Source organism: Opisthocomus hoazin, chromosome 7 (genome assembly GCF_030867145.1).
Source record: "Opisthocomus hoazin isolate bOpiHoa1 chromosome 7, bOpiHoa1.hap1, whole genome shotgun sequence".
Classification (NCBI taxonomy): Eukaryota; Metazoa; Chordata; class Aves; order Opisthocomiformes; family Opisthocomidae; genus Opisthocomus; species Opisthocomus hoazin.
In genome coordinates, this window is record NC_134420.1 from 18,875,783 (window position 1) to 18,894,506 (window position 18,724).

General features: G+C 53.3%; 1 protein-coding gene across 1 annotated transcript in view; it reads left to right on the forward strand.

Annotated features, from left to right (window-relative positions):
- Positions 1-18,724, forward strand: part of CD81 (CD81 molecule) — a 36,647-nt gene that overhangs the window by 13,443 nt on the left and 4,480 nt on the right. The window contains exons 3-7 of the mRNA XM_075427605.1: positions 10,722-10,819; positions 13,759-13,833; positions 16,625-16,732; positions 17,668-17,769; positions 18,101-18,190. Of these exons, the coding sequence (XP_075283720.1) occupies positions 10,722-10,819; positions 13,759-13,833; positions 16,625-16,732; positions 17,668-17,769; positions 18,101-18,190 (473 nt within the window). The remainder of the gene's footprint in view (positions 1-10,721; positions 10,820-13,758; positions 13,834-16,624; positions 16,733-17,667; positions 17,770-18,100; positions 18,191-18,724) is intronic.

Below are 18,724 nucleotides of genomic sequence, written 5' to 3' on the forward strand. Positions count from 1 at the left end.
AATACAGCCGGTGAGTGGGATTTGATGGCAGTGGGGAAGCGGGAGAAGGAGGATGTGGGGAGCAGGGCAGCTGCCAGCATGCCAGGTGCGATGCTTACCTGCCTTCAGCCTACTGCAGGGCTTAATCACTCCCCAGAAATACGGCAGGTTTGCCCCACGGCAGGCTCAGGTCTCTTGGTAGCAGCTCGGGCTTCCCCCAGGCCCTGCTGCGAGAGTTTGCTGCTGGCAAGGAAAGAGCTGCTTGGGAGGGGAAGGGTCCAGCCGTGCAGGGGAGCGGGCGGAGAGGAGCGGTGCTTGCTCTGAGCTTCCCCCCGCTCACCCCTCCAGCCCACGAGGAGGGAGCTCCCGGGGTCGGGGTTTCCCACAAGCGGTACCCAGGCCACACACCCGCCCCGGCGATTTGGCACGGCAGCCGGTGGGTGGGCTGGTGGGCTGGCTTGGGAGGGCATCACACGAGCGCTTGTTGACGGGGTTTTTCTCGGCACGGCTTGCAGACCATCTGATCCCCTGCACGCTTGTTGCGGTCTTGGCTTTTGGCGTTTCCATTTTGGCTGTGGACGCGGCTCCAGCGACTGACAAGTTAACCGCTTCGGCGCTGTAGGGACCGAGCGGTGCCCGGGGCGGGGGTAGCTGGAGCACCGTAGTTCCGTGCTTTGGTGGCTGTGAAGGAAAATGCTTGCTCTTCATCTGAGCTAGGCTGATGGTACAGTATGCACGTATTTGCTTTGTTTGTAGTTGAAAAACAAAAATCCTCCTCGCCCTTGTGTAATGCTGCGTCTGAAGTGCCCCGCGTGTCTGGAGGCCAGGCAATGTGTGAACAGCAGGTCAGAAAACGTCCTTCAGGGTAGCCAGAGGCATTGATAAGTTGGATGCTAACAACCGGTTAACTATTTCTTAGATATTTATTGACCTTACACATGAAGTACCATTTTTTAAAAAAAACAGCTGTGATTCAATGAGCTATGGGAGTCTGTGGGGGAAAGGCTGTGCTGGTCCGTCTCCGCGGATACCAGTACAAACTGGAGTAGTCTGATCTCTCCACACTAAGTTGCTGCTGCGGTGTCACTGGTTTTAAAAGCTCCTTGGGATCTTCAGGAGGCAAGTGACACTGGATTCACTGCATTTGCCCCATCTTGGTGGCATGACAGTGAAGATAACGTGTCAGGGGAAAGCCAGGATCCCCCTGGAGCTGCCCGGCGAGGAGCGGAGCGCGGCAGCCGGATGCTCTCAGCTTCGCTCTCGCCTGCCAGGTCCAAAATAGGAAATCTGCCTCCAGCTGCTCGCAGCAAGAGGCAGGGCGACACGACCGACCCGCAGCTCTAATTAGCTCGGCCCTGGGAGTGGGGCCAGCCGCGAGGAAGAGTGCAAAGGCACCCAGAGCTGGGGTGCGGTTTTCCGTGTCGCTCTGGGGCTGAGGAGGTGGTTGGTTTTGCTTCTGTTCAGTTCTTGCGTGTTTTGTTGGTAAATCCTCTGCTGGGCAGCGTGTCCTCCCCAGAGCGCTGCGGCACTGGTGCTGCTTGGGAGGGCTGTGAGGTTTCGGAGAGGCATGTGGTGGCGGGTTAGACTTGGACACCAAGGCTGCTGCCACCGCTCCCTTTCCCTGCCATCCTGCTGGGTATCGCTGTCCCGACAGAAAGACAGCAGGGGTTTTTCTATTTTTTACTTTTTGTTTATTTTCCCTAGTGACCAGGCTAGGTGGATCTGGCTCCCAAGCAGGCCAGGCAGCAAAGTCAGTGGGAGGTAAGGGGGGCACAGCTGGAGGTACCAATGACTTTGGGCTCCTTTCAGGGCTGTGAGCGTCCCTGCGAAGCCCTGTGCCACGGTCGCGCTGGAGGGCAGATGGCCTAACAGGAGCACAGGCTCTCTAACAAGGTGAATCGGACTCTCCTCGTCATCCTGCTTTGTACAAATGCAACCCAGGATGATAATTTCTGCCCTGGAAATGAGTTCAAGCTGCTTTTCAGACAGACTGGGCTGGAAGAAACAGGCCAGAAAGCACAGGGATGCTTTGAAGTCTTTCTCACAAATGAGTACACGTCTGAGTTGCACTGTAGTCGCGTCTGCACTCTTGTCCTTGAAGTCAGAGCGACGTCCATTGCTGGCAAGCTTTCATGGGTGTCCTTGGGATCTTTGGAAGTACTGTCCTGAGGCTTTGCTGGCTTCAGAGCATTCTGATCCTCGTGGAGGAGAGCGGCTGCAGACCCTGCGCGGGTAGGGATCGGGATGCCTGCCTGAGCTTCCCCAGGGCTTGCCTGCTGTCCCTACACCATGTGAGGATGCTTTGGGCGCTCTTGCCGTGGGTCCCAGATGTGGCCAGCAGCGCAGAGCTTCCCGACACGTCATCCAAACAGACTTGCGTTGGCTAAGAGGTCATCAAGGAGCTGTGCCTTCTATCCATAACAGCAGCTTTTTTCTTAATTAGCCTCTTCAGGACTGCCTTGGACAAAAAGCAGTGATTTCCAGTGTTTGAGATGTGAGTTTTGTTGCAGAGGGGGTAGCTCCAGTGTGTGGCAAAGGCTCTAGAAACCAGTAGTGCTACAGTGAGTGCGGACCTGCCGTGAGCAATGGGGAGTTCTTGGTTTCTCTTCACACTGCCAGCCTTGTCCCCATCCCCCTAGAAACAGTAGGCGTATTTTAAAGGTGGTGCCAGCTTCTGTATATGGTGGGCTTAGACTCAGCAGCAAATCTTTTGCTAAACTTGTTGAGAAAGGGCTAGAGAAGAGTCCCAAAGTCCTGGTCTCTGGGTCCGGTAATAAACACTTGTGAAAAACTGCTTTCTGTTTTGGCGTGAGGCGCTGCAGCGATCCCCGCGGATGCACATGGCTGGGTGAGCACTGGGTTCTTCTCTCACCCGTGTGTGCTCTGCTGCTTCATGGCTCTGCGTGTCAGTGGATTACTGGTGGAGATGTGTGCTGTGGCCAGGCTTGCATGCTTGGGAGTGGAAATCAAGGTTTGCATTTGGCCTGGAACTGCAGTGCGCACAATGGAGTATTTACTAAATAATATATATGTGTGGATTTTTTTTTTTTAATAGAAGTACATGTGGTTTTCTGTGTTGGAAATAGGACAATTTACTTATTTAGTTCCTTGAAGAAAAAAATGGCTGAGATTTACCATTTCTGGATTTTCCTCTAATCACTGTCAGATCAATTCCTTCAACAATAGTGGAATTCTTTTTAAAACAGTAGTTTTGGGGAAACATTTTGTCAGTACTTCCCTCTAGGTATCTGGCTTACTCCATATAGCTGACAATACAGACAATCCTTGTTGTGTATTCTTATCATAGAATTCAATTTCTGTTAAAAAACAACAAGTTGTATTTAACTGTGATTCAGTCTACCATCATCGTGACCAGCTCCTGTGATTCATTTACTCTGCAGACTAAAATTGGTTATGACTTAAGGGCGTAAATTGGTGCCATTGGGTTATTTTGGGTTCAGATCTATCTGACTACAAATAAAGTAGTTGTCCTCCTCCGTCAGCCACTCCTGTTGGCTCTGCCACCAGGGACCTGTGCCAAAGGTGGCTTCTCACTTTTCAGAGCTGTTTAAACTCGTAGCTTTGACAGTTTTTCTTTGAAAACCTGCCACATGTTTAGGCATGCAAAGTCCCCGAGAAATCCTCCAGCGGGATTTGGGCTCTGTCAGTGGGTGAGACCCCAGGGCACGTAGAGATGTCCACAAGTGTTGTAGGCTGGGGCAGCAGAGGATGGGCTGGCATGTTCCAGCCTGCGTCTCCTGTGCTGCATCACCATCGTCCAGCCCGGCCCTGGAGATGTGCAGTCCTCCCAGATCTCGCAGCTACGCTGATGTTATGAAACTCAGGTCTCCCTCCAACGTCTCCTGGGTAGGCAGAAGAGAAGAAATCTGCCTGTGGCATCTCTGTGGAGTCTGTTAGGGTATGGGTGTGCACACGAGAGGACATTGGTTTGGGTTTTCTCCACGTCTTTTGTGACAGGGGTGTGTCCTTTGCTTAATTCTTGCCTTGTTCTTGCAGACAAGGGCGGCATGTACAGCCTTCCATCTCCCCTTGCGAGCCACGCGGCCCCAGGAGAGCTCGCCATGCTTTGCAGCACTGTTGCTCCATCTGGAAGTTATTAGCAGCTGCAAAGCAGCAATGTTTTTTTTGGGAAAGCGGGCGGAGGGGAATGGAGGGGCTTCCCAGTTGTCATCTTCCAGCAAACCCCATCCTCCCCCGCCCCCACCTCACTTCCAAGAAAGCAGGTGGCTCTGGTGGGCCAGTTCCACCAGGCAGCCGGACAAAAATGTCAAGGAGACCCTCGCTCGCAGGCTGGCTGGTGCAGCCATCCATTTCCCACCCTGTCCTGGGGGGACTTTCTACCCCCTGCCCATATCTTGCCACCAAGTCACAAGGCAGCACGCCGTGATCAGACCAGGCTATGGAGAAGGTGTTCTCCTAGCACTGGTGGTGAGTCTCCCTCCTTCCCACCACTGTGTCTGCTGGTGCCACCATTCCCTGCAGCAGGGGTGGTAGCGAGCCCCTTGACATCCAGCATCTCCAGGCGGGGAGCCGTGTCATGGTAGGCACTGCAGCCCACGCTCCCTCCCTCCCTGGGAGGCTTGCGAAACTCTTGGATGTGCCGAGTGTCCCCCCGGGAGCCTGTCTGCCTGTACAGAGAGTAAACACAAAAATCTCTCTTCTTTAAAGTGCTGGAGGAGGGCAGGCGCGGCTTGGAGAGCTGCCCAGGCTTCCTGGGACTCGTGGTGTGGTGCTGAGGGGATTCATCCCTTGGTTGGGGTTTTTTTGTCTTTTGGAAACATTGCCATGGTGACCCAGGGGAAGAGACTGGCTTCCATTAGGACTGCCAGGAGGGGGGGCGAAGTGGGAGAGAGGTGAGGCGCTGCCCGGGAATGCCCATGCCTGGAGCTGCACAGCATCTCCGATGGGGATGGTGGGGCACGGGAGGAGGGCTGGCCCGCTCCCTGCTTGTTTTAGAGGGACTCTGCTGTGCTTCTTCCTCCTTTTGTTTGTTTTTCATTATTTCCTTTTTTTTGAAAATGTGTTTTTTCTACTTGTTTTTTCACTTCTCAGCAGGGACAGGACATGGGTTTTACAACCCTGCAGGCACTAGCTATGCTGCTTTAATGCCAGAGCAAGTACTGACACTGAATACTGCCTTTTCTCTCCCTTCCCTGTTCCCAGAACTGAGCATCCCACTTCCTACCTGGCCTGGAGGCAAAGGGCCCTCCATGAAGGCGTCATCTGCCTAAGCTGGCCTCTCGCCTGGTTTTTTTTCTTTCCCACCTAGCACCATCCAGAGAGAAGTGCTCAATGACTGCGGGTCATTTGGGTTTGATGTTTTGGGGGCTTTCCATGTGGCTAAAGCTTTAGGCGGTCCCCGCAGCCCAAAGCAGCACGCGCCCTGGTTGTATCAGGGATGGGGGGATGACGTTTGGCCCATTGCTGCTGCTTTTTCTGGTGCATCACGCCCTGATGCTCTTGAGTGAAGCGATGCTATCATGGGTGCTGTGCTCCTGCTCTGAATTCAGCCAGGACCCTGAATCTCTCTGTAATGAGGAAGTGAAACTAAGACTGGCCAGCCCTCTTTCCCCAAGCTTTCTGTGTTAAGGCTCCATCTGGAAGATAAGATAGAGGACTGCAGGCAGTATTGACAGCACCCACCCCTGCGAGTCCTCCTGTGACTTCCCCGCCTCCACGACGCAGGTCCTGCGGCTCACAGCCTGCTTTCGCGGGCGGCTGGTGACATGTGGTGGCTTTAGCAATCGTGCTTGCTGCTGCCTCACCCGAGAGCTGTGCCGTAGGGTTAGAAATCACGCTGTAACGGTGCTCAGGGTGCGGAGGCATGTTGGTACCGTGAACACCAGAAACGACGTGCTCACTGTTGCTGCAGCTCTGGCTGTTCCCAGGGTTATCTTCTGCTGCCGTTGGACGGAGCAGCATGACTGTGGGCACTGCGGTTTCCGTTTTATACCTCTCTGATTTTTTTTTTTCTTGTTTGTTTATGGCAAGCAGTATTTCTTGTTTTAAAACCCGTGAGAAAGCTGCTGTACAAATGAGCTGGGAAGTGGCGTGTGAAAGGCAGATGGAGCCTTGCTCATGCAGAATTGTGCCAGTTTGGGTGAAGCCCTGAAGGAGCGGGTTTCCCGCCCAGGACAGGCTAGCGGGAGTTAATCCTGTCTCTGATGCTCAAATAGTGAGGAGGCCTGGGCTGAGGGGAGGGGAGGGCTCCCCTGGCTTCAAGGCGGATAATGTGCCATTCAGGACGGGGATGACAGGTGCCTTGCTCACAGACTCCGAGCCCGAAACCATGCTGGCCGTCATCCTTGCCAGGAATGAATGCTCAGATGCGTCAGGCTACTTTCCGGGAAAAGGACTTGGTCGTTCCCACAGAATCACAGAATGGTAGGGGTTGGAAGGGACCTCTGTGGGTCATCTAGTCCAACCCTCCTGCCGAAGCAGGGTCACCTACAGCAGGCTGCACAGGACCTTGTCCAGGCGGGTCTTGAATATCTCCAGAGAAGAAGACTCCACAACCTCCCTGGGCAGCCTGTTCCAGTGCTCCGTCACCTTCAGAGGGAAGAAGTTCTTCCTCATGTTCAGACGGAACTTCCTCTGCCTCGGTTTGTGCCCATTGCCCCTTGTCCTGTCGCTGGGCACCACTGAAAAGAGCTTGGCCCCATCCTCCTGACACCCACCCTTCAGATATCTATAAGCATTTATAAGGTCCCCACTCAGCCTTCTCTTCTTCAGGCTGAACAAGCCCTGCTCCCTCAGCCTGTCCTCGTAGGGGAGATGTTCCAGTCTCCTCACCATCCTTGTAGCCCTCCGCTGGACTCTCTCCAGTAGCTCTTCATCTTTCTTGAACTGGGGAGCCCAGAACTGGACAGAGTACTCCAGATGAGGCCTCGCCAGGGCAGTGTAGAGGGGAAGCCCGTCTGGGCTGTGATCGCTGTGAAATAGTCCCCCAGCTGCCTGGCACCCAGTCTGGAGGCAGAGACCCCCCCAGCTGCCCCATCCCTTGAGCGTGTGGTTGGGCGCCTTGGTTGCCTTCGTTTGCTTTCGCAGCCTTCAGAGTGGCGTTTCCATGGAGAAACACCGCTAGCATTCATCATACAGGGCGCTGTTGTTGCGTTAAAGATTTCGTGCTTGTTTTTAAATAAACTCAGGAGCAGAGTCCTGCTCCATTGCCTCCCAGGAGCCTGAAGTGCTCTGGCCCTCGGTAACAAAGGCGACTCCATAGCGGCCGCTTGTTTGTGCCTGGGAATGAAGCTGGCCTTTATCCCAAAAGCCTTCCATGGTTTTTTTGTGGTTTTTGGAGTTCAGGCCGGTCCTCGCCACCCTCTCCCCCGCCTGGCTGCGCGTTCCTGCGGCTCCCACCCCACCAGTCGCATCCGCCGGGCTCCGGTCAGGGAGCCGCGCGTGGTGCCCAGCTTGTGCCCTTCCCTCCTTTCCTTCTTGCTGTTCGCTTGCTTGACAGCGGCGCTGGCTCTGCCGAGGGGTTGGCAAAGCGTGAGCGGGGGGAGAAGCGGGAAACTGGGACCTCGCTTGTCTGTCTGAGGTCTGCACAGCCTGTCTGGGGTGGGAGTTCAGCAGGTCGGGTTTGGTTTTGGTTTTTCTTTTGAAGTTGCACAAATCCCAGCAGGAAGCAAGTACAGAGGCCTTCAGGAGACTTCTATAAAACGTCAGATGTCTCTGTTGCCTCTTAGTCTCCTCCTTCAGCTGAGGTTCTCACTGGGCTTTTATCTCCTAGCTTTCAGAGCAAAACTTTCGTAGCCACTCATGGCTCTTATGTTTTCCTGATGATCTCAATATCAGAAAGACATTTTTTACAGTGAGAACAATCATTCACTGGAACAACCTCCCCAAGGCCATGATAGAGTCCCCATCACTGGAGGTTTTCGATGTATAATTGGACAGGGTGCTAGACAGTCTCATCTAGGCTCGCTTTCTCACAAAACGTTGGACCAGATCATCTTTTGAGGTGCCTTCCAACCTGGGCTGCTCTATGACTCTGTGATCTCCTGGCTGTGTTTATTCAGCGTGGAAGTTGCCTTCGGTGTTTATTTTGAAGAATTTGAGAATTCTGTCGGTCTGTGGGAGTGACCTGGTTGTTGGGGTCCCTGTAGCATCATGCTGCTTGGGCTGCAGATGTGCTGCATCTGCTTATTACCCATCTACCAGGGTGGTTAGCATGAACGGTGACTTCTCAGATGTTGAAATGACTTGTCCCCAGCCCAGCTTTGTCATCTCTCTGATGACCTAATGTGAGGAGAAGTTGGAAGCTGCTGCACTCAGGAATAAGCAAAGTTCATTTTCCCAGAGGGACCTGTGATGAAGACTCACCAGTGGACCCACCCAGGGCTGTAAGATGGAAAAACCTGATGCGGTTGGGTTGAAAATCTAAAGCAGCAGCATCACTGGTACAAACTGGATCGGTGAGGGCTAGTTCTTGGGCATTAGCGGAGCCTGGTGACCGTAAGCAGACCTTTTTTTGAGAGACCACTGCTGATACGTTGTTCTTGAAACAGCAGTCTGTAGCATCTGAAAATCTCCATCAGTCTCTCGGGAGCTTGGCAGGTATCCAGCAGCCAGCCGTTGTTTTACAGGATGCGTTCATGCCTTCCCATCACCTCCAACCCCTTTGGGGCCCCTGCTCCCCGCACACGCCCCAGCCTGCAGCTCGCCATGCCGGCTCACTGCCCGGCTGCCACCGACGGCCCCTCCACCCCGCGGCATCACCAGCCGTTGGGACAAAATCGCCTAGTTCTGCTTCAGGCAGGCCCACAAAGCTTTAGCTGCTGGCCTGTCCTTTCCAAGAAGCTCTTTCTGACGGGGGTTGCTTGTTTTTCCCATCTCTTCTCACCTTCACGTGAGGAGATGTCCCATCCCCTCTTAAGGAGCTTCAGCAACCCGTTGCCGGTGGGGTTTGTGTGGCTGCCGGGCGCTGCTGAGCCCCTACGAGACGCACCGGGAGGTGCCAATCGTGCTGCGTTCCCTCCTCGCGCTGGCCGTGCTGCCGCGAGGGTGTTGGTGCCACCGGCCCCGAGCACATCGGGTTTCGTGGCGAGGGGCTTCCCGCAGGGTCGCCTTCCCCCGCAGCTGCCTTTCGCTCGCCCGCCAGCGCGGTGACGGTGCGGTGATGGCGAGGAGCACGGGTCCCGGCACGGGGGCTGTCGGGGCGGTGTTGCTGCCATCGCTGCCTCTCGCCGTGCTGGCCCTCGCGTTGGCGTGGCTTGGGCGCTGGTGACTGCTTGTTTTAAAGAGGGAAGAAGCGGGAGCCAGCGTTGACCCTTTCCCAAGCTGGACGTGTCTGTAAGGGGATTTTGAGCAAGTTGAGACCGTTATTGTGTATCTGGTTTTTCAGAGAAGGGTTTAACCTGGCTTAACTCCACTCTGGGTACGTGCCCTTTAGACTTTGCGCTTTAATTATCAGAAGATTGTTTAACAGCTACGAAGATAAGAAAAATGTTAAACATGACGGGCATGTACAAGCAGTTTTAATCTTGAGCTCTGTTTATACTTTAGTGCTGTTCCTAAAGGGGAGTTGACAGATTGAGTAATAACTACAAAAGCATTTTGACTCATAGAAAAAGAAAACATTTAAATGAAGGGATGTGTCTCCCAAGCACTAGCAAGATGCGCTGCATTGCTCTTACCTCTGGGGCGCCCCGTGTACACTTCTTCTCATCCTTCTCATCCTTCTCATCCTGATTTTTTTTTTTCCCTCTCACTGTCAGTTAAAAATGGTGACTGTAGTCTTGCCTTATTTGTAATTATTTCTTTGATTATTTTTCACATGTGTCAAATTGCTTTTGAATGGAAAGTAGGATTCACTTACAAAGTAGTAGAACCACAATACTGGAGAATATTAGTTAACAAAAAATGCACTAAATATACAGAATACATCAGAAAGCTGTGTGAGAAGGAAACAAATTTAACTGCACTGATAGCAACTGGCTGAGTAATCGCCATGGTCTTGCCAGCCATGGCGAGACCATGGTGATTGCTAGAGGCAGCAGACCTGAGCCTTGAGCTAAGCTCTCGTTTCCTGGATGAGTAAAGTTTCATTCCTCTGTGTTCTGAGCCCCCCAAAGCCTAGTTTCTGAGCTTTGAACTAGTTACGGAGTAAGTTGACTGTGCAAATTTAATAACGACAAAAATGTTGTCTTCTCTGTAGAAGAACCTGTAACAAATGAAAGCTGGACTATATTAAATTAGATGCTTAAGCAGTGCTTCACCCTTAGTTTTGTGGCTCATCTGTCTTGAAAATATTAGCCAGATAAATATTTGTACGTTGTTTAATATAAATAAACCCTATGCCTTATTGTTTATTTTAAAAGATATGCTAACTAATATTTTTTCTCTCGTCTGCTTAAATGTTTAAAGCTGTATGTATGCCACGGGAGCTCCCATGCTGCCGCTTTGAGGATGCTGTAAGGCCTTCGTCCTGCCTGCTCCATCCTCTGCCTGCTGCTGCTCGAGCTCTCGGCCTTTCCTCCGATTTTGGGGGTGACGGGGCTTTAAGTTTTAGCATTCGCAGCTTCGAACACTTTGAGATCTGAATCGTGTAGGTTGCGTTGTTCCACTATGTCTGCTGCCACCCCTGCTCACATCTCCTGGGCCTTAATTGTGCACGTTCCTAATTAGCCGCCCGGGGAGCTGGCGTGTCCGGCCAGGCGCTGGGATGCTGCCGTACAAAGCCCCACAGTAACGCGTTTGCCTCTCGCTGCCTCTTGCAGGAATCTACATCCTGATTGCGGTCGGAGCTGTCATGATGTTCGTGGGGTTCCTGGGATGCTACGGCGCTATCCAGGAGTCCCAGTGCCTGCTGGGAACGGTAAGACGCGCAAGGCTTTGGGTGCCGCTCGGCCGCGTGGTGTCCCTGCCATGTCCCTGCCCGGCGGCGTGTGGCCGTGCCTCCCGTGCCAGAGACCCGTGCACCGAGCGGGGCTGGGAGGACATGGGACCTGGCTGACCTCTGCGAGGAGCACGGCAGCGCTGTTTGGCCAAGGGCATCTCTGCCCCGCGTGCCGGAGCACTGGCTGAGCTGGCAGGCACGCCGCAAGCTCCTGCTTGTGCCTGGCTGCAGGACGGCAGCTGAAGCCAGCGGTGTGAACAGCAGGGCTCTTGGAGAGTCATTTTCTCTGTTATATGTGAACCGCCCCCCCCCATGCTTTTTTCCCCGCCATGGTCGGACTGTCTTACCAAGCACCCACTAAACTCTCTTCCCTGATGTCCCTTACGGCTTCACCTTTCACTCCATTTAAAGGCTGCCTGTGGTGATTTCAGTTCTTTTAAGGAACCATCCACTATTTTTATCTGTTTGGACACGGAAACAGCAAAGATTTCCTACAGTATCTTAGTGAGGACGTCTAGGTGTATCCTGGAAAATCCATTACCGAAGTGCTATGGGCGTCCTTGATGTGAGGCAGCAGCTTGGGATTCCTGGCACAGGATGAGCTTAATTGTATAAACTGTAGCCACACCAAAAGCCTTTGCCTTGGGGGTAAGGGAGACCCATTTATTTAAAGCAAGTTCTCACATGTGGTTCAGCTTTAAAGTCAATGCAAAAAAAAAAAAAAATTGGAGAGGTAAAACATTAAAAAAAATAAATTAAAAAGAAATTTTTTAAAAATTGGAAGGACTTTCCAGCACTTGGCTTCATCTGGTTTGAAGATTCTTGGTGGTGTGTAGCGACCCGTGGGTGTGGATTCAGCTGGGACAGAGGGAAGCGGAGCTGCTTTCCCTCATTCTCGCAGCTGGCTTCACCTCTAGTTGCTGCTGTTTCCCAGTAAGAAGGGGGTGCTTCTCACCAGCTTTTACACAGCGTCTCTGAACGCCAGTGGATGAGAGCTGCTGTAGGAGTTTGCAGGCATTATCGCTGCTGCTCAGAGTAGGAGGAGCTGCTGCACAAATCCAACGGGTTGTTGTAGTGAGGTCTGGCAGCTTTGGATTATTTTTTTTTGTCAATGCAAGCGATTACAGAACCTGAATTACCCCTCAGTCCCTCCTGAAGTTGGAAAGAGGATTAGAAGGGCAGATGGTACAACGTACCTGAGGCCCGACAGGGAAACCAGCTGCTTTGGCTGAAATGAGCAGCTCTGGCCTCTGTGTGCTGCCTGTGGGTGCTCACACCTCGGCTTGCAACGAGAAGGCTGGAGACACCTTGCCACGACACTTTCCCCTGGCCAAGGCCCCCGCCGTGCTCCAAGGACATTTCCAGGCAGCGTCCTTAGGGTGTCGCAGGGAAGCAGCCGCGCTCCCCTCTCCTGCGGCCAGCTGATGGAGTGACTACAGGCTTACTGCAGAAGGGGAAAGTACCAGGAACCTCCACGCTGTCGAAATCCCGTGCCGAAGGCAGCGTGGAAGCTGGGTGGCGGGACCCGAGGAAGGCAGGAGGGAGCCGCTCGGCATGGAGCGGGCGCTGCTCCTCGGGAACACCAGGCCAGGAATGCCACCGTGTTCCCACCGCGTCGGGCTGCATCTCTGACGTTTTGCAGCCAGCTCGCAGAACTGAGTCTGCAGGGAGTTGTACCTCCAAATCTGGGATGAAGGAGCCGTCCTTCACTGGAGGGCCGCCACTGCACGAGTGGGTCCTAGTGCTTACCCAGAGAATGACAGTGGCCTTGTGCCTGTGATTTAGGGTGATGTGGTTCCTTGGGGGTGATGCTGGACCCAGTCCCCTAAAGAAGTTCCTGGAGAACCAGGGCTAGATAGGTGTTTAAATAGCAGTTGGTTGTTCTGGAACTGGACGAGGATGTATGAAGTCCTTTCCTGCTGTCAGGTCAATAGTCCTGTTTCCATTTGGCTGATAACCCTTTGCTCTTGCATGTGAGAGCCAGGTCGTAGCGCCATTCTGGAAACTCCCGTTTCCTCTGATGTTGAAGAAAATGCCCTGAATGTCTCTGGAACAGAGATTGCCCAGGATCCTGGGGCTGCTGTCCCGCCCCATATCATGATTTTATGTCTTCCCCTGACTGCATTCACCTCTTTTGCTTCTTTATTTCTCTGGCAACTCTCCCAGTTTGGGGCTTTTCTCAGGAAGAAGTCGCTGAGGGTGGAGTTGTCACGGCGGTAATGTTGGCCGCATGTGGATCATGCCTGTCTGTGCCTTCCCACTTGATTCTGATGTATGAGCTTGATGGCTTCCCATTTCCAGCATAACAGACCAACCGTCACGACTGAGCAAAAAGATGGCGGGAGGCTGTGAAGGGATGGCAGGAAGAAGGCTGGAATTACACCAACAGGGTGGGACTGTGGGAAAACATCAGTGTTAGTATTTATGCAAAAAACTGCAGTAGCCTTGCAGGGCTGTGGATGCCAAGAGAGCCGGCCATAAATCACACCCTGACACCCTGCAGCTCCTCAGCAGCTGAAAAGTGTGTTTAACCCTGCACTGGCAATTCCCCTCTTCGGAGCATCTGTGGCAGAGCAAGAAGCTTGTCTGGATGGTCCTGCAGGTGTGCGAAGAGGGGCAGCATATCTTGTGGTGCACAGGGCATCCTCATCCCTGACAGTCCCTGTGTGGGAAGGGCTCTGCTAACCCCCCTCAGCCATCCCAGCGGGAAGTCTGGACGTGGGGTGGCATCCGATGAGTTACAGGAAAACTTATTTGAGCTCAGTGTGTGTATGAGAGAGAAAATGGTTTGAAGGCAGGTGACGCTTTGCTCTGATCCCTGTGAATAACGGTGCCACCCCACACCTCTGCCCACCTGATTGTTGCTTCTGCCTGTAGCCAGATATGTTCAGGGTCCCTCTCTTGCTTTGTTTTTGCAGTTCTTCACTTGCCTGGTGATCCTGTTTGCCTGCGAAGTTGCAGCTGGAATTTGGGGATTTGTCAACAAAGACCAAGTAAGACAACTGCGAAACCTGCGTTTGTGGGACTGGGAGGCTGGGGCAGAACCGCAGCACATCCCAGCTTGAGATGTTTTGCGTGCGAGCTGCTCCTGGACTGAGTCATGGGGGCCTGGATTAGCTGTGTCACCCGGGCGTCTCACCGAATTCCTCTCGGCTGGGCTGACGAACTTTAAATGTGAGCCCTTGATGGCAGCAGCTGCCTCTTACGGTATATAGTGCAATGTCTGGAATAAAAGTAGCCCTGTCTGGCTTGGCTCTCCTCCTTGCTGCCACACTGTCAGTCACATTGTGAGCTGATTCACGCGTGAAAGTCGTGAAGGAAAGCCATCTGCATGTCTGAGGTGCCAGGGAGCGAACCCAGCCGCGTGGCCCCGAAGCGAGGGAACACAGCATGGGGAGAGCCAGCGTCTGCCTTAACGGGATTGCGTGATGCTTGCTGCTCTTTGCCAGTGTCATATAACCCGCTTCGGGCAGTTCGTCTGCCAGGGCTGAGCGTGCTGCTGATCAATATGCTGTGCAGGCGTGAGGGGTAGAAGTCGCGTCTCGGTCCCAGGCACCGCTGCTAGGGACTGCTTGGATGAGGCCTTCTGGCTGGAGGGGCTTAGCTGAAGGGTAGGACTGAAAATTGCAGCTTGTCACCTTCCCTTTCTGCGCACCTTCCCTTCGCTATGGTCACATGTGCTCGCGCAAACGCAGAGATCGGTCTCCAAGAGCAAAACTGTCAGTGTGTGGGAACCATGGCCATGCTGGAGCAGGCAGCGGGCTGGGTGTTGATCACTCGGCTGGCGAGGGTTTGGAGGAGAGAAGGGGACTGCATGTGCTCAAAGCCAAGTTTAGACTCCCTGGCAGAGTAGGAAATGTGTTTACTTTACTAAGAGACGTAAGCCAGCTGTGTGAGTAGGTGGTGGCCTGCTCAGCTTTCACATGCCTGTAGGCCACAGATGACCAGCTCCGCGTGAATGGGAGCACCCTTGTAGTCATTCACCGGAGAGAGCATGACTTCACCGGAACAAACTCTGCTGTGGCTAAACATATCATTATGCAGGCAGCGTGCTGTTTCCTAGCAACTTTGGTGAGCTAATTAACCTTTGCAGAGGGGCTGTGCCTCCTGCAGATGTTAGTTTGTGAATCCCGAAGAGTCCAAGACGTGCAACTGAAGCAAGGGCAAAAAAAGTGAAGCCTGAGCAAGGAGGGACCCCATGGCTGTTGCTTTCCCTGCTGAGGAGAGGGTGCTTGTCCATCAGAGAATAAAGCTGAGAAATTTAGGATTTGCCAATATGAGAGCCACGATTTTAGCCCCTAAAATTAATTTTGCAGTTTAAAATGAACGGTGGCAGTCTGATGGCCTCAGCTGCTTTTGCAGCCTTGATGATGAATGAGCTGCGTGGAAGTCCCTGCTCACAAGGCAGGTGGCTTCCTTCTCTTGGCCTCGGTCAGGGCGGCTCGGGAGCAAGGAGGGCTGGGAGGGAGGCGCTGAGTGATGCCAGCCACCGAGAGCTGCTCCCAGCAGGGACTCCGTTCCACCTGGGCTTGCAGTCCCTTGAGGGGTGACGATCATCTCCCACCGCACAGGCACAGGATGCTCTTCCACAAAGCTGGAGGCAGCTCTCCCTCAGCCTGCCTTCTTGGAGATGCTTTAGGTACAGGATGGGGAGGCAAGAAGTAGGATTATTATTTTATTTTTTTCCATGTACCAGAATCAAATGGTTTGACTGGAGAATATTGTCCTCCAAAGCAAACTTTTTTGAGCAGTGGTGGAGAAATGCTGGGATAATTGATTGAAATCACACTCCTTCTTGCTGCAGTTTCTTTTTTCAAGTGCTAACCCAGCCTGCGCTGCCAAGAGCAGATGTTCTGGAAAGCCTGTTCCCTTTCATACTTGCTCGTATTTTTGCTTTTGCTTCTCTTGTATGTCCTGCTTTCATCATTCTCTCCCAAGTTATTGGAAGGTGTTAAAGGAGAAGCCACAAGGCCAGTTTCCCTGATAATGAGGGATTCTTTGCTATGTGGAGCAGACCCCCGGGAGTGGCTGCAGTTTGCCAGCCCAGGTGGTAGAGCTAGAGTACAGATGAGACTTGTCATATAACCATTTACAGGATGGGGGTGCCCAGCTCCAGGTAGGGACCCAGCCGGAGTTTGACATCCATCTAAAAGCACCTAAGCTTCCTGACCCGAATGAGCCGCCTCACTAGGCTTTAGCGTGCAATCTCCCCCAAATTCCTGGCATCCCCTCTGAGCCAGACAGTAAGCCGAGGTGCCCGTACCTACAGCTGGCCTTGCTTGCGCACCCCACCTCCTCGTGACTTCCCCAGCGTGTCCTGCCTCCACAGCCTCGGTGGGACACGTGTTGCCTGCTTGCTTTGTACCCACATGTCGTGTGGTTCAGAACAAGCCGTTTCTGCATTCCTGGCAGCAATAGCAAATCCGTACAGGCTGAAGGCTATCTCCGATCTTGTGGTTCACCCTCCGGGGCTTGGCAGCCTTTGCCTGCTAGAGAGAGCTCGCGGAGCGCTTGGATAGCGTTGGCTGCAACCTGCTGGCTGGTGGATGAGGTTTGTCGTATTTGCTGCTCCTAACACGCTGCGGCTCGAGGGACTTGAGCTGTGTGAAAGACAGGCCTTTCTTCACGCACCTGTGCAAATAAACGGGGCCCAAATCTGCTTAAAAACTGCTCATCTACCTGTGAGTGCCATTAGAGGGAACCTGTCCCCTTCAGGCGCATCTGCTGGCTGGGTTTCCTCCTCCTTCTCTGGCTGAAAGGGAGTTTTTCCCCTGTCCTTCCTAGATAGCCAAAGATGTGAAGCAGTTTTACGATCAAGCATTTCAACAAGCGCTCTTGGCAGAATCGGACGCGAGCAACGGGAAGGCTGTAGTGAAGACCTTTCATGAAACGGTAAGACGCGGGCGGTCTTGCTGCACGCTCTGCTGAGGCTACGTGCAGTTGGCCAAAGCAATTGCTGATGGGTGGGATCCTGCGTGCTGTGAACTGCACCCGGTTAACTTCTGAGTGCAGTTTGTCCATGGGTAAGTGGTGAGGAGCAACTGTCGCTGCGCGTAGACTGATAGCACCCCACCGCCGAGGCAGAGGAAGTAGTTGAACTACAAGTCCTTGGGTGGGCAACAAAGGCAACGCTGGATTTTTTGATGCTTCGGAGCGAACTGGATCAAATGTGTTCTCAGCACTGGGATTTTGCTGCCTGCTTTCCAAGCTCTGCGTAGAAATCTCCTCTCCATAGCAGTTTCTTGAAGCCAGAGGAAATGAGAATGTGGGAGGAAGGACAATTAGAAATGGGGGTCAGGAAAATGAATGGGAAAAGCAGGGTCTAGAGCAGATGGTGCTACATTCAGGTCTTAGCCTGTTGAGTTTGCTGTTCTTACATGCCAAGAAGCAGAGTTGCGTCCTCTTCAATATTCTGTCCTTCGCCCTGTGCTGGGAAGTCTGGCCTGAGCTCTAATGAAGTTGCTTCTCATTTACCTCAGCACCCTTGACTGAGTAAAATTCATCGGTAGAAAAATGTTGCTCGGAAGAACCAATCCCGATACTTCCTCTGCTCAGCAGGAAACAAATCTCTGGAGAGAGCTGGGTTCACTCTCCTCCAAGATACCAATGCCAGACCTGTCTGGGATTATTGTAGGAAGCAGATTCATTGCATGGAAAGAAAAGAATTGGAGAGTTATTTCCCCCTCACTTGTTTCCCCCTTCCAAGATGCCTCCTCGGTCTTGGGTGGCTTCAAGGATGTTTAATGGTGGGGAGAACACTGCATGGGTGTCTGCTGTCTGCTAACACTGTTATTTTGTTGGTTTTTTTTTTTCGTCTCTCCATGTAGCTGGACTGCTGTGGTCCCGATAACGCAATAGGAGCTATCACTCCCCTGTGGAGAGATGACCTCTGCCCAAAGAAGGACTCCTTCCTGAAAAACATTATCGAGGTAGGCATGGCTGCTCTTCGCCCAGTGCAGCTCCTGCGAGGAAACTCGGTGCCAAGGAGATTTGGGGATTTACTGGGAATTAGATAGGGGGTAGAGATTTAATTTATCTGGGGATGGTGGTGAGGGATGTCGGAGGTTCCCGCTGGTGCTTCCTTTGCTGTTCCTGCCTGAGGAGGCTGGCAGCTGCAGAGGGGTGAAGTCTGGCGGGAAGTCCTAGATCCAGGACCCAGGAACGCGACTGGGACCGGTGGGAAGCAGACCTGATTTTGTGGGTGCTGCGGGCGGGCGAGGGGAAAGCAGGCTCTCTGACCAGCGTGCTTCTGTGCTTCAGTCCTCGAATTGCCACAAAAAAATTGACGAGCTCTTCTCCGGGAAGCTGTACCTGATCGGTATCGCTGCCATCGTGGTTGCTGTGATCATGGTAAGCGTGACTGCGTGGTGTCCTGCTGTTGTGGGATGGGGAAAAGCTGCCTCAGGGTGGCCCGGCCCTGTTCCAGCTGGGCTGGATCCGTCCCTCTCCGCTGGCTGCCCTGCGGCTCAGCATGCAGCGCCAGCCCTCTGCAGCCCAGCTGCTCTGGGACGTTCTGAGACTGAGGGCTTCATCATCCCTCCAGTGGGTCAGGATGTTAGGGCAGGCGCCCAGCGAGCACGGTAAAGCAGGAGCACCTGCAACCCCATCCAGAAGGGAAGAGCACCATTGAGCCTCCTCGCTGCCTCCAAAACCGCTCGTGTCTCAGACCGCCGTGTTTTGTTGCCGGGGTCTGCAGTGGGAAGGGATTTGCTTTCTTTGCCACGGTGGGTTTGCTCCCCAGTGAGCGGTCGGTAGCGTGGGCTGGTAACCCAGTGCCTGCGCCAAGGCTGAGCTGTCATGCTGGAGGGATCCCGAAGCTGTTGCTGCATAGCTGGCAGCTTGCAGCGTACCACCGCTGCTGCCAGCGAGAGAGGAGAGAGCATC